The sequence below is a fragment of the Plecotus auritus genome (genome assembly GCF_963455305.1).
Source record: "Plecotus auritus genome assembly, chromosome: 13".
Lineage (NCBI taxonomy): Eukaryota > Metazoa > Chordata > Mammalia > Chiroptera > Vespertilionidae > Plecotus > Plecotus auritus.
In genome coordinates, this window is record NC_137779.1 from 23743903 (window position 1) to 23758213 (window position 14311).

The following is a 14311-nucleotide window of genomic DNA, read 5'->3' on the forward strand; positions in this document are numbered from 1 at the left end:
TTTGTTTGTGGTTTTGTTTGTTCATTGGTTGCTTTCAGCTTTATTGTATTCACTGATCTTTAAGGATGCTTTCTAATATAGAAAGATCAAAATCCTCATTAATCAAACACTTTAGTGGACCGATCACAAGAGTCGAGCTAAAAGACGTTTCCATGGTTGTTCCACTGCTAGAACCGTCCGTCTGTGCAAATCTGGAGAATTTCCGGGAACGGGGAAACCAACTCCCATCACATGAGCGAGGCCTGAAACCAGACTCGGACCCGAAAGATGCACAAGGGCCTCACCCGTTCTTGTCGAAGACTTCGAACCCGTAGATGTCCAGCAACCCGATCACGGTTTTCTTGGTGAACTCCTAGTCAGAAGAACACGCTGTTCACTTTAGGTCTTCCACGCCGAGACACTCAAATCCGAGTGGCTGCCCCCCAAGCGGGGACGTGGCTACAAAGCTCACGCTTTTTCTCTCCAACAACGGCTCACAGAAGCACTTCAGGGCGGAAACATTTTCCCAGATCACTCCTGCCTGCAGCCTGCTACATCCCACCCGGCTCCCCATCCATCACCCGAGCAGTGACGCCGTCCCTCCTGATTCACTGCCTTGCTTAACCCTCTTCAACTCGAGTGCCAAGCCCACATTTGATCTGGAAGGGAGGGAGGGAGGGAGGGAGGAAGGGAGGGAGGGAGCCTTATAGACAGACAGCCACAGAGGTATCTATCCAGGGAAAAGACAGGTGATACAGATATCGTTTTAAATAGAGGGCCAAGGGCGCTCAGGCAAGGATGGACATTGAGAGAACAGATGTCTATCTTTCAGGGACACATTTGAACCTTCGGAATGGGGTGCAGGCCTACTTCGTGTTGTCGTGCCTAGCTTTATGGCACTTCCCAGATGTTGCGTTTTTACAAACTGAAGGCACGACCCATCACCAGCAAAAAGACACGACTGGCTTTACCGCGACACTCGCTTTACTGCGGTTTAGAATGAGCCCGGTCTCTCTGAGGTGTGCCTGTACCGAGCTGATGTCTCCCAAGCTGCCCTTCACAGCCTTAACCTCCCAGAGTTTCACCACATCCACGTACCTTGACTTCTCGTAGCATTTCCGTAATTTCTAGCTCTGAGTAAATCCCCTTTTCACTTAAATTCCACTTAGAAAGGAAATGTGATCAGAAGGCGAGTTCCAAGGAGCCATCGGATTTTTTTCGGACACATTAAATATACTAACTGCTGAGATTCAACCTTTCTGTACGTACTTCAAGCCATCTGGCATGCTTCATGTGCTCCGTGTCCCGTACTTTGGGACACACTGGGAGACTCATTCAGCAGGCACTTTAGGGAGCCTACTGTGTGCTAGGTGCTGGGAATGTAGGTGTGAGAGGGACTGTCCCTACCCATCAGGAGCTTACGGTTCATTCTCACAAACTGTTTGGAGTAACAATGGAAATTATTTTTTTTAATATTTTTTTATTGATTCCAGACAGGAAGGGAGAGGGAGAGAGAGGTTGAATCTCAGCAGTAGTATATTTAATGTGTCCGAAAAAAATTCCTGCACGCCCCACACTGGGGACTGAGCCCACAACCCGGGCATGTGCCCTGACCAGGAATCAAACTATGACCGCCTGGTTCATAGGTCGACGCTCAACCACTGAGCCGGGCAATGATGTAAGTTATAAAACATCACCATGTTCGTGAGAACAAGCCATCCAGCACGGGGGGACTGACCTTGTTCACTAAGGAGGAGTTGATTTTATTCACCAGCCACGTGAATGTGCGCCCGTAGACGGCCTTCGCCATTGCGTCTCTGGCGTAGACAGAGTTTTCTAGCGTCAGTGGGCAGATCACCTGAGAAGAACAACAGGTGCATCATTGCAGAGGTTCAAAGAAGGTCCCCAGAGTTTTCAAAGCAGCCTTTTTTTAAAAAAAAAAAAAATTTTTAATGGATGTTTAGAGAGAGGAAAGGAGAGAAAGAGAGAAACATCGATGTGAGAGTGAAACATGGATCGGCTGCCTCCTGCACGCCCCCTACTGGGGAGCAAGCCCACAATCCTGGCATGTGCCCTGATGGGGAATCGAACCGGAAACCTTTTGGTGCGCAGGACAATACCCAACCAACTGAGCCACAGCCAGGGCTCAAATCAGCCTTGAATGGTGACTACCGGGGCAGATGCTCCTCCCGGCCCTGCACACGTGCACCGAGCAGCTATTTCACTGCCGAGCTCCTGAGACACAGCCATGTCCTACACCAGTGGTCGGCAAACTCATTAGTCAACAGAGCCAAATATCAACAGGACAACGATTGAAATTTCTTTGGAGAGCCAAATTTTTTAAACTTAAACTTCTTCTAACGCCACTTCTTCAAAATAGACTCGCCCAGGCCGTGGTATTTTGTGGAAGAGCCACACTCAAGGGGCCAAAAAGCCGCATGTGGCTTGCGAGCCGCAGTTTGCCGACCACGGATCTAGACAAACAGGTCCAGCCTTTGAGGGCCGGGCTCGCATTGGGGAGGGGGCACAGTCAGTACGTTGCACAGCCCAGCTGGTGTGGCCCAGCGGTTGAGCATCAACCCAGGAGCCATGGGATTGCCCGCTCAATTCCCAGTCAGGGCACGTGCCCGGGTTGCAGGCTTGATCCCCAGTAGGGGGCCTGCAGGAGGCAGCCGACCCATGATGGTCCTCTCTCGTCGATGTCTCTCTCTCTATCCCTCTCCCTTCCTCTCTCTCTCAATAAAAAAATATATACTTAAAAAAAACAATAAGTCACACCAAGAAGAGTCATGTTGTTCTCAAGCTGAGAGTGACAAGTGCTCAAAGGAGATGCGCCCGATGCCGTAGGGCAGGGGGGACGTGAGCAGGAAGTGACCTGGGACGGAAGGAGCAGGAGTCAACCAGATGCAACACAAGGAAGAGTGTTTCAGCAGAGGGAACAGCATGTGCAAACACCCAGTGGAGAGAAGGCATGCCGACGGTGAGGCATGGAGAGCGAGCTGGCGACAGTGTGATGTCGGGGGGAGAGGAAGTTAAGGCAGGAGACGCTGGCAGGAGGGGGCCGGGCAGGACCTGCGGGCTGCAGCTGAGGAGGGACCGGCGCGGTCCCACCCAGAGCCACGGTTACCTCCTCTGTTTGGGCTTCAATCTTCCTATGGGTGAGAGCCTCCAGCAAGGCCGCTGGCTGGACCCCCAGGAGCTGAATAAACGAAAACCATGATGAGAGCCATTCAGTGCCCTGATCTGACTCGGGAGCTTAGGAAGAGTTCATGGAGTTTCCAGGCTCAGGGTTACCTGCCCCGAGTGACCACTGAGCTTTAATGCAAAACAGACCACGTTAGATCTTCCAACCAACCGGCTTTTCCCCTCGCCCCCGGCCCCCCTCACCCCCGGCCACCCTCGCCCCCGGCCACCCTTGCCTCCGGCCCCCCTCGCCCCCAGCCACCCTCGCCCCCGGCCACCGTCACCCCCGGCCACCGTCACCCCCGGCCACCGTCACCCCCGGCCACCCTTGCCCCCAGCCACTCTCCTTCCCGGCCACCCACGCCGCCAGCCACCCTGGCACCCAGCCACCCACACCCCCCAGCCACCCTCGCCCCCAGCCACCCACACCCCCAGCCACCCATGCCCCCAGCAACCCTCGCCCTCAGCCACCCATGCCCCCAGCAACCCCTGCATGCTCACACCTCCTAACCAGCACCAGCTGCAAGAACATGGTGTTAGCCACTGAAACGTGGGCATCCCGCTGCCTCGCTTCCCCCACAACCCCCCCCCCCCCGCCACAACCCCACCTCTGAAGGCAAGCATCACCTTGGCGATCCACTTGATCTCGTTGATGACTGGTATGGTGGCACAGCCCTGGTGGTTCTCTCTGAAACAGATGTTCCCCAGGTGCAGGATGCTGGCAATAATTCCAAAGAGGTTCTAGGAACGTGGGAGGTGGTGAGGAGGATAAGGAGAGAAGACGCGGCCGCCTAATTGATACATGTCATCAGAGGAGGTGCCGAGGGAAAACCACCCCACTTCCAGCCCTGAGCTCACAGGTCAGAATTCCTTCCTTCCCCAGACCGGGGCCTCTGAGTCACTCCAGGTACTAGGGTTGGGGGGCGGGGAGGGAAGAGCCGCCCCCCAACCTCCATCCTCAGAGGAGGGTGGGAAAGATGTCCCACTCTATCTCCTGCCCACTGGTATTTTTACGCTCCCCCGCCCCCAATAAACCATTTAACATTCAAATGCCACAGTCCCCGATATATAAATATGTTGGAATCATATTCTGGTCCTAGAAATACCAATAGTTTAACAATCCAAAAAAGACCAAAAGATGTAAAAATGGTGTTTACAAATCCTACAAGTTGTTCCAGTTTGTTTTGAAATAGAAGAGTAAATAAGTAATTCTATGGGGATTGATTATCTACGAGAGTCCATGAGACCTAAATGTTCGAGATGGTACTTGAGGGGAAGGAGAAACATCACCCCTTTTCCCCCCCAACAGTGGGAAAACTCAGGGCTGCCAGCAACATGCAGAGCCCCCGTCAACATGCGAATCTCGCATAAGCAATGACTCACGTCCCGGTGTCAGCCAGTCCCATGCAAAGTTGGGGTACACGTATACCGAAAAAACGAGTCCTTGCCTTGGCCGGGTGGCTCAGCTAGTTGGAGCATCATCCCGTATACCAAAGGTTGCAGGTTCGATCTGCAGTCGGGCCACGTACAGGAGGTGACCCAGTGATGTTTGTCTCTCCACCTCCCTCTCCCTCTCTCTCAAGTCAATAAACAGCCCTAGCCAGTTTGGCTCAGTGGACAGAGCGTCGGCCTGTGGACTGAAGGGTCCAAGGCTCAATTCCGGTCAAGGGCACATGCCTGGGTTGCGGGCTCGGTCCCCAGTAGGAGGCGTGCAGGAGGCAGCCGATCCATGATTCTCTCTCATCATTGATGTTTCTATCTCTCTCTCCCTCTCCCTTCCTCTCTGAAATCAATAAAATAATAATAATAAATAAAGTCAATAAACATATCTTTGGGTGAGGATTCTTAAAATATGCAAATAAATAGTCATTGTTTACTTAAAATTAAGATATAAATAGGCGTCCTGCATTCCTGTTGGCTGAACCTGACCACGCGCCCAGGCGATCGCCAGGAAAACCAGGATTGTCCCCTGAGCCCCAGACCTCACAGCGCGCTGGCCCATACCTCCAGGTCGTCTTCAGTAAAATCGATGACAGCAAAGGCATTGGAGACAGTTTCCCAGTCGTCCCTGTCATTCATAGACGACTCGCTGGCAACATGAGCCTGCTGACACAGAGTCGGGCTGCTTAATGCAGTGGTCGGCAAACTCATTCCTCAGAGCCAAATATCAACAGGACAATGACTGAAATTTCTTTGGAGAGCCACATTTTTTAAACTTAAACTTCTTCTAAAACCACTTCTTCAAAGTAGACTCGCCCAGGCCGTGGTATTTTGTGGAAGAGCCACACTCAAGGGGCCAAAGAGACGCATGTGGCTCACGAGCCGCGGTTTGCCGACCACTGGCTTAATGGCACTTGTACAAGGACAGTGAATTTCCTAAACCGGAATGCTTTTCTCCACAAGCATGCGAGTGAGTGCCGGGTCTATGTAACGTCCTGAATTGCGAATTTCCCTCTAAGCACCTAGCACAGGGTGACCTGCTCTATTCCAATGTATCTGGAAGTTTAGTTCAAAATCCCCATCCTGGGAAAACTTCCAAAGTCACATACTCATGGTACAACTTTTTGTGTGTTTTTTACAAAGGTTCTTCTTGCTATTTTTGCTTAAAAAAACCAAAGACACATCTCCGTAAACACCTGCCCAGGCGTGGAGGGACATTGACAGTGCTGACATTCAGCAAGCAATCTGGACACACTCAGCTACCACCAGCAAAACCGTGCTGGCAGGAGGCCCCCCTCAGGGAAAGACAAGCTGGGCCTTTACAGGGAAACACAGGTCATGCGAACACGGTCACCAGCAGAAGCGTGACAAGTCGTGTCTCACTCACTCGAGAAGTTGTCTTTTCAATAAGTAATAGATCGACCAGTGTCACAATTTAAAGAAAAAACATTCTAGATGAGAGCTTTTATTTAAAAAAAATTTTAAATACATATGTTTTTTATTTCAGAGAGGAAGGGAGAGGGAGTGAGAGATGGAAACATCAATGATGAGAGAGAATCATTGATCAGCTGCCTCCTGCACACCCCACACTGGGGATCAAGCCCACAACCCAGGCATGTGCCCTGACTGGGCAATGAACCCTGACCTCCTGGTTCATAGGTCGACGCTCAATCACTGAGCCATGCTGGGGCCCAAGTGTGAAGAACAGTCGGTGGGCTACCTCCAGAATGGTCTGAGAAAGTTCTTAGGACATCCCACTGAGGGCCCCACAGACACCCCTGGGCCCCCCCTCCGAAGGGTCACCGAAGCCAGGTGCGGGCTTCCCACCTGGGCGAGGTATCTGTACAGCTGGGGGTCTCGCTCCAGCCCCAGGTAGGCCAGCAGCTCCTCCTCGCCACCCTCCAGCAGCTGGTAGAAGATGTGGAAGTTCCGCTCCCCGTGGGTTTGATAGACAACTCGAGACTTTTCTATCAAGTACCCGATGATGTGCCCGCCGATGGGAATGCCCTTTAAAACAGGACCAAAATAAATAAATAAATAAAAATGCGGCAATGACAACAAGCCACCCTCTTATTGGTACTTTCTGAGAAGAGAAATTCTGAAGCTGAATGGAGTCAGATCTATTCGTCTCCCATGACTGGTGTTTCCCGGGCTCTGTCTAAAAGGATTCTTGCCTCCCCCAAGGGCATGAAGGTCTTTCTGTGTTTCTGTCTGGGAGTGTGATTGTTCTGCCGTCCATGTTTAGGACTATAATTGACGACTATGTAATTTTTGTATATGAAGTGAGGAAGGGGGTCAAAGGCCATCTAGATTTCCAATTGATCAGCACCCTTTGTCAAAAAGACAACCCTGTCCCCACTGAGTCAGTGTGGTGCTTTTAGCATTAAATCAAGTGACCTATCCGTGGGGGTCTTTCTGGACTCTATTCTGGTCCATTGGCCTGTTTATATATCCTTGTGCCAATATCACCCTGTCTTAGTTATGATTGTTAATAATTCATCCCATAAAGGAGTTGTATCCCAGGACATATCTAGAACTCTTGCAAATCAATAAGGAAAATAACAGCCAATTAAAAATGGGCAAAAGCCTTCAACAATGACCAAACCTTCATGAATAATCAGGAAGATACAAACTTAAGTCACAGTGAGAAAGCACTACACCCCACCAGAATGCCGAAAACCCAAAGGACCGACATCTCACGCGCTGGCAGGGGCGTGGAGCCAGTGGAAGTGTCGATCATGATCCCACATTGCTGGTAAGGACCAGCAGGGCCACTTCCGGGTACATGCCCAACATGAATGAACGCTGGTATCTACTGCAAGACAGGCCCACGGATGTTCAGAGCACAGTCTGCAATATCCCCAAATGTCCGTCAACAGGAGAACAGATAAATGGCGACCAGGTCACACAACCGAAAAATGAACCGCCGCCACAGGCAGCCACGTGAACGGACTGGACAGATAGAATGTGGATCGAAAGAAGCCAGACACGAAATACAATTCCATTTTTGTGTCAGGCTTCCTATTGATCCCACTGCCTACACCCCTCAGGGTGTGAACACCCCCCAACTGAACGAGCCGTTCTCCTGTACACGGACAGCCAGCCCTCCCCCGACGTGTTGGTTGGTCCCATCACGCACAGCGCTCTGTGGGCGTGCTTGCACATCTGCAGGAGAATCTCCAGGAGTGGACTGTCTCCACCTTAGATCCTGTGATTCCAAGATAATACAGGGTGGGGTGACAGTAGGTTAACAGTTGTGAGTACACAAAACAGTGTTTGTTCTTGTATTATTATTTATTGACTAGAGGCCCAGTGCACTAATTCGTGCACGGGTGGGGTCCCTCGGCCTGGCCAGCGATCAGGGCCAATTAGGGCCATCTCACCCAGTCTGGGGGGAGGGGGAGGGGGAGGGGGAGAGGCCATGGGAGGTTGGCTGTGGAAGCGCACTGACCACCAGGGGGCAGCTCCTGCATTGAGCATCTGCCCCCTGGTGGTCAGTACATGTCATAGCAACCAGCCGACCAGTCAAAACAGTTGCTTAGGCTTTTATATATATAGATTATTGTATTATTTTCCATATGCACAACTGTAAACCCACTTTTGCCCCACCTGCATATTGTTTTCTAAATAGGTTACACTAATGTACCCCCCCACCCACTAATGAGCCACATCTTTGCCAACACCTGGAATTATCAGACTTCTTCATTTTCACCCATCTAGATGGCATCTCACTGTGGTCTTTATTTGCATTTCCTAAAACAAGTGCAAATCCTGGAGTTCTCAGCTGTGTGAGCCAATAAGTGCCCCTCCTCCCTTACGGTGCCTTGGGGTGGGTTTCCGTCGCTGGTGAGTGAAGGGGTCCCCAGGAACAGTAATGGGAACGCGAGTGTACCTTAAAGTCAAACTGTATGTCCATGTATTTTCCAAATCTGCTCGAGTTGTCATTCCGGAGCGTTTTGGCATTTCCAAAGGCCTTGGGATACAAAGCGGGGAGAGGGGAGCGCTGAGCCAAACTGCCACTCACTGTCCTCTGAGCTCCCTACTCTGAGCGCACCCAATTCCTGAGCCCAAAGGACATGCACGTTATGAGAACAGGCGGGAGGGGGAGCCAGGGGCGAATGCTGTACTTTATCTCCTAGCGCAGTGGTCGGCAAACTCATTAGTCAACAGAGCCAATATCAACAGGACAACGATTGAAATTTCTTTTGAGAGCCACATTTTTTAAACTTAAACTTCTTCTAACGCCACTTCTTCAAAATAGACTCGCCCAGGCCGTGGTATTTTGTGGAAGAGCCACACTCAAGGGGCCAAAGAGCCACATGTGGCTCGCAATCTGCAGTTTGCCGACCCCTGTCCTAAGGAATCGCCAACCACAGAGGGTTTGACACCAACTACTAGGGTTGGACCTGAACAGAAAAAAAAGGGGAAACCATGTCTTCTCCCTCGAGTCCAACCCAGGAATAGATCAGAAATGGCCTGAGGAGAAGTGTAATATAGGACCCTCGGCCCCTGCTGTGCTAGAAGGAACAGTTCATGGCCCCCGTGACCAGACCTCTTCTTCTGTCCCCAAGATAAATTATTCAGCCTGAAGGTCCACTGGGAAAACTCCTCCAACCTCCAAAATCTTTTACACAGAGGGCAACAAAAGCACAGGAGAAGGTAACTTGTTCAAAATTATCCAGCAAGTCAGTGAACTGCAAGTGTAGACAGACTCATCCAAAGGATTTTAATTAATAATGATGTAAGTAAATAACTGAGCATTATTTTAGTGCTTCTTGATTTTGCCGTGTGCTTTTTATACACTCGTCTCATTTAAACCTCAAAACCTCCCAAGCGGGGAGTACTATGAGCAGACCCATTACACAGATGGGAAAATGGGCCCCAGGGTGTGAAATGACTTTCTGAAGCTTGCGGGTGGGTGGCTGCCCTGGGCTTATCATCACGCCTGCTGGACTTTAAGGTCCATACTACCCAACACCCGTAACTTCAATACTACCCGACAACCCTCTTCTTAACTCCCAGGCCGTGACCTTCCCGTTTTGACTGACCTGCTCCGGGCATTCTTCTTACTGGGTGCCCTTCTGGGACTCCCCTTTATCGGGCCTCCACAGTTGCTCACCTCCAGCACCGGATTGGAGAGCAGCAGTCTGTCCCGGGCGATTTCTAGCGAGTCGGTCATTGGGCAGGTCATTGCGAAATACTGGAGAATCTTCTTGGAGGCCTCGGTTTTCCCGGCCCCGCTCTCTCCAGAAATGAGGATGAGGTGGTTAGTTAGCTCCAAGCACATCATGCGGTAAGCGTTGTCAGCTATGGCATAGCTGGGGAGGTGGAACAGAAGCGGAAGGAGTGGGAAGTGGCTACCACGTTAACTGCCCTTGGCTCTGATGCCCACAAAGCACGCTGCCTCCAGGCAGCCACATCCAGACCGTGGCCCAAGGACACGGAGCTCAGGCGGAGATCAAACCCATCACAACCCCCTCACGGATCACACAGGAAGTGTACTAGATAGCAACGCTCAAATAGTACATGAGCTAACGTGAAGAATTTGAGCAGTGACAGAAATAATTTTTAATTTAACAATTAAAAATGTTTAATCTATCAACATTTCTTAAAAAATAAGTCAAATACTAAATTATATTTCCCAAGAGATGGTCTGAGTTGTAGGTAAAAACAACTTGTCTAAATATTAAACAATTCAATAGATATAATAAGATCTCCCATTTTCTCTCAAAACCTAGATTATTAAGAATGTAGGGACAGCCCGATCGGCGTGGCTCAGTGGTTGAGCGTCGACCTATGAACCAGGAGGTCAGTTTGATTCCCGGTCAGGGCACATACCCAGGTTGTGGGCTCGATCCCCAGTGTAGGGCGTGCAGGAGGCAACCAATCAATGATTCTCTCTCATCATTAATGTTTCTCTCTCTCTCTCTCTCTCTCTCTCTCTCTCTCTCTCTCTCTCTCTCTCTCTCCCTCTCTTTTCCTCTCTGAAATCAATAAAAATAAAAATTTAAAAAAGAGTATAGGGACAGGAAACCAAAAAGATTTTAAAACCTCTGTGATATCTTTACAACAACAGCTAAAACTCTCATGCGGGATTTATCTCCAAGATCAGAAACCAAAGCATGAAGATCTCCCAAGATCATAATCTTTGCATATGGCTGAGTTTGAAAGCTGGCCATTTCGGAAATCATTGGTGGTAGTGATACGGAAAGGTTTATAAATGCCCTGAGAGGTGAGAGAATGAGTCGCCAAGAAAAATGGAGAGAGTACATCAATATTAGCCCAGAAATCAGCCAGGAAGGAGAACTAAGAAAGTTAGCAAAGCCCAAATCATACAGCAAACTGCTTGCCTTAGGGATCTGCAGCCCTGCTAAGTTTCTACCCATGGAGAACCCCCTTAGCTGCTATGACACCCAGGCACCAGTAGATGGAACAGTAACAACCCACTTCCCAGAGAAGATGCCTCTCTAGCCACTCTTAAGACTTCTCAGCATTTTCAAAAGATTGCACCTCTCATCGTATTTAAGCCGAGATTCCACAATGATCTGCTGATGTTTTCTATGGTGTTGACAAACTTATTTTACAAGGCAGCAGATACAGAATGAGTGAGACACAGAATGTAGTAAGTATGTGTCCAGGATTTGGATGTATGGGTGGGTGGGTAAGTGAATGGATGGATGGATGGATGGGTGGGTGAGAAGAAGGGAGAAAAGGAGGGGGGGGAAGAGAAGATGGAAAGAAGTAGAAAAATACACCTATTGATGAGCTGATGAGTGCTACTTACACATGTGGTGGCAGTTCAAAGAAATTGACCCCTTGATAAAGTTCCATCTGGCTCATGGTGTAGATGCCCAGCTCCTGGTACGGATTCACGGACACAAGGAGGGTGCCAATGTATGTCTAGAGAAATGGACCAAAGCACTAGTGAGGAATCCCGGGGTGCAAGTGGCCACCGTAAAAGACCGTCACGTGCTATGATCCCCCTGCGTTCATTCAGAGCTGGGGATAGAACGTGATAACTAAGACAGGTGGGGTGTCTGCCGTCATGGAGCGTGGTGGACAGGGGCAGATAAACAACCCAAGGGATCAAGGCTGTTTCCACTAGAGATGAGGGATCAGAACGGTGAAACAGGGTAATGAGAGCGAATGACTAAGGAAGGCCACCTTAGCCAGTGGGCTTAGGGACGGCTTCCTTCAGGAGGTGACATCTGAGCTGAGACTCGAAGGATGAGGAGCAAAGTCGTGAAAAAAAGTCAGCAGGAAGGGTTCCAGGCTGAGGGACGAAGTGTGGCAGGTTGGCTGCCACGGAGGCCAGGGATGGAGGGGAGAACAGAAAGTGGTAAGAGATGATGCTGGAGAGGGAGCGAGTTCCCCTCACACAGCGTGTGAAGAACTGGGGGTTTACTCCACATGCGATGGATGGCGGAGACACCGCTCTCCCTGCTGAAATGAAATATCTTCCTGGAGCCGTTACAGAAAATGAATGACTTGAAGAGGGGCACACCACGCTCTGACGTAGGTTTCACCACGGTCTCTCTGGCCATCGGGCGAAAGCAGGGTGAGTGAACCCTCCAGCCATTTAAAATTGGGCAAATGCTCCCCCCAAGATTTCAACATCGGATTCTATCAGGATTCAAGTTTTGGAAGTACTTATATTTGTAATACAGGCACTCAGGTAAACCTGCTTGGCATACTAGTACATTTAGGAATAAAGACAAGCTGAAAGAATTCACCTGAAAAACTGACCAATCAAATTAGGGTGGGGTGATAAATGGAGAATTTAATAACTGGCCACCACTAGAAGCAACAGGACCAACCCTTGGAGACTCAGGGGGTGTGGTGGACATCTCTTATCTATGCCTCCCCCCCCCCCCCCCCCCCCCCCCCCCCCCCCCCGGTATCTAGTTCCCCTTCGTCCAACAGATTCCTTTGAGGGACCCTCTCCCCCAGCTCTCAGTCCATATCACAGGGTCAGAGGGCCACTGGCCGCACCCCTCATCACCAGGGGTGGCCTTGGGTAAATATTCTGTCCAATCAGAATACTCCTCATTCCTAGCTATTGGGATTGGTTCAGAGATAGGCACATGACCCAAAATAGGCCAATCAGAGCCAATCAGCATCTGCGTATCTGGGAAGACGGGCTTTCCGCAACTCTGAATGGATGTTGGCATGGTTCTGTGAGCAGCCAACTTGTCACCTTGTGGAGAGGCTGCCCCAGGAGGAAACGGACACAAAAGAAACCAGAGAGGTGGGAAAGATCCCACGAGACCAAGAAAGAACCCTCAAGACATTACCGGAGACCCCAGATCTATTCATAGACCCTACAGTGGCTCAGGCCGAGAGATTCCCTTTTGAGGCGAAGACGGGTTTAAGTTTGGGTGTATCACTGTCCCGCCAAAAAGGCACCTGATGGCGGTCCCTCCACGCCTCCCTTCCCTGGCTAACCTAATAGCGTGATACCGCTCACAATCGTCAAAGCTGCGAAGGCAGGGAGGGAACCACCACAGAAGGAAAACAGCTGAGAAAGGGGTACGTTACGTAGATGAGGTTCTCCCTGAAACGCTTGCGAAGATTGTCCAGAAAAGCAGATTCGCTGGTGTAAGCGTCCAACAGCACAAAATCCTGCACCCCGACCTTGTCCCGGGCGGTCAGGGCACCTTCCATGTGCAGGCGAATGTGCCGCCGCCTCGCCTCTTCTCTCTGCAGGACACAGAACATGCCTCAGCTGCCGTTTCGTCTCTGATTCCTTTTGCACGTCTAATGTGGAAGCAGCAAGACGCTAAGCCCCGGGGATGGTAGAGAACCACGCTTACACGTTGCTGTCTTCATGGAGAGTTTACATCTGGTGAGGGATACCAGAGGATGATGATAAAAGCAGCAGCTGATGGGGACTGAGCATTTACTGTGTTAGGCACTAAACACTTGCCATTTAACCCACATTCTGCCTCTATGATGTAAATACTACCAACATGCCCATTCTACAGATGTGGAAACTGAGGACAGGGGGGTTATAAAACCTGTTAAGACCTGCCCAAAGGCAGAACCAGGGTATGAACCTAGAGAGCCTGGCCCGAGGACCTGCTGGCCATGTACTCACTAAATGTTAGTTGCTTAAACTCGCTATGTAATCCCTAGACAAGTGATGAGGAGTCTGGTCAGAAAGAGAATTTCTTGTTACGGAAGAGTATTCAAAAGAAGGACAGGCCTAACCAGTTTGGCTCAGTGGATAGAGCGCTAGCCTGCTGACTGAAGGGTCCTGGGTCCAATTCTGGTCAAGAGCACATGCCCAGGTTTGCGGGCTCGATCCCCAGTAGGGGGCATGCAGGAGGCAGCCGATCAATGATTCTGTCATCATAGATGTTTCTATCTCTCTCTCTGTCTCCCTTCCTCTCTGAAATCAATAAAAATATTAAACAATAAAAAACAAATAAATAAAACAATTAAAAAAAAAAGGACAGACTTGGAGGGTCCTCTCCCCAAGGCTGGGCTTCAGATCTCCGTGGAGAAGGTGTGGTCGCCACCCACTGGGGGGCAGAGCATCTCGCTGGGTGACCAGGGCCAGAGCTGGTCCAAGGTCACCGGGCAGAACAACTCTCCCAGGCGCAGGTGAGCGAAGGGAGTCGGGAGACCTGGCGCGGCACCATTTGCGTTGGGAAGGCCCTGGGAAACAGCTCTCCAGGACCTGAGGCTGGAGCTTGTGCAGAGGGAG

At 50.4% G+C, this 14311-nt stretch overlaps 1 protein-coding gene across 1 annotated transcript in view; it reads right to left on the bottom strand.

Moving 5' to 3' along the window:
* Positions 1 to 13293, bottom strand: part of MYO1H (myosin IH) — a 34085-nt gene extending 20792 nt beyond the window's left edge. The window contains exons 1-10 of the mRNA XM_080650755.1: positions 13141 to 13293; positions 11387 to 11502; positions 9722 to 9920; positions 8495 to 8575; positions 6430 to 6609; positions 5167 to 5265; positions 3790 to 3903; positions 3107 to 3178; positions 1718 to 1837; positions 285 to 352 (exon numbers count right to left, since the gene is read on the bottom strand). Coding sequence (XP_080506881.1) covers positions 285 to 352; positions 1718 to 1837; positions 3107 to 3178; positions 3790 to 3903; positions 5167 to 5265; positions 6430 to 6609; positions 8495 to 8575; positions 9722 to 9920; positions 11387 to 11502; positions 13141 to 13266 — 1175 coding nt within the window. The 5' untranslated portion in view covers positions 13267 to 13293. The remainder of the gene's footprint in view (positions 1 to 284; positions 353 to 1717; positions 1838 to 3106; positions 3179 to 3789; positions 3904 to 5166; positions 5266 to 6429; positions 6610 to 8494; positions 8576 to 9721; positions 9921 to 11386; positions 11503 to 13140) is intronic.
* Positions 13294 to 14311: the final 1018 nt, after the last annotated feature.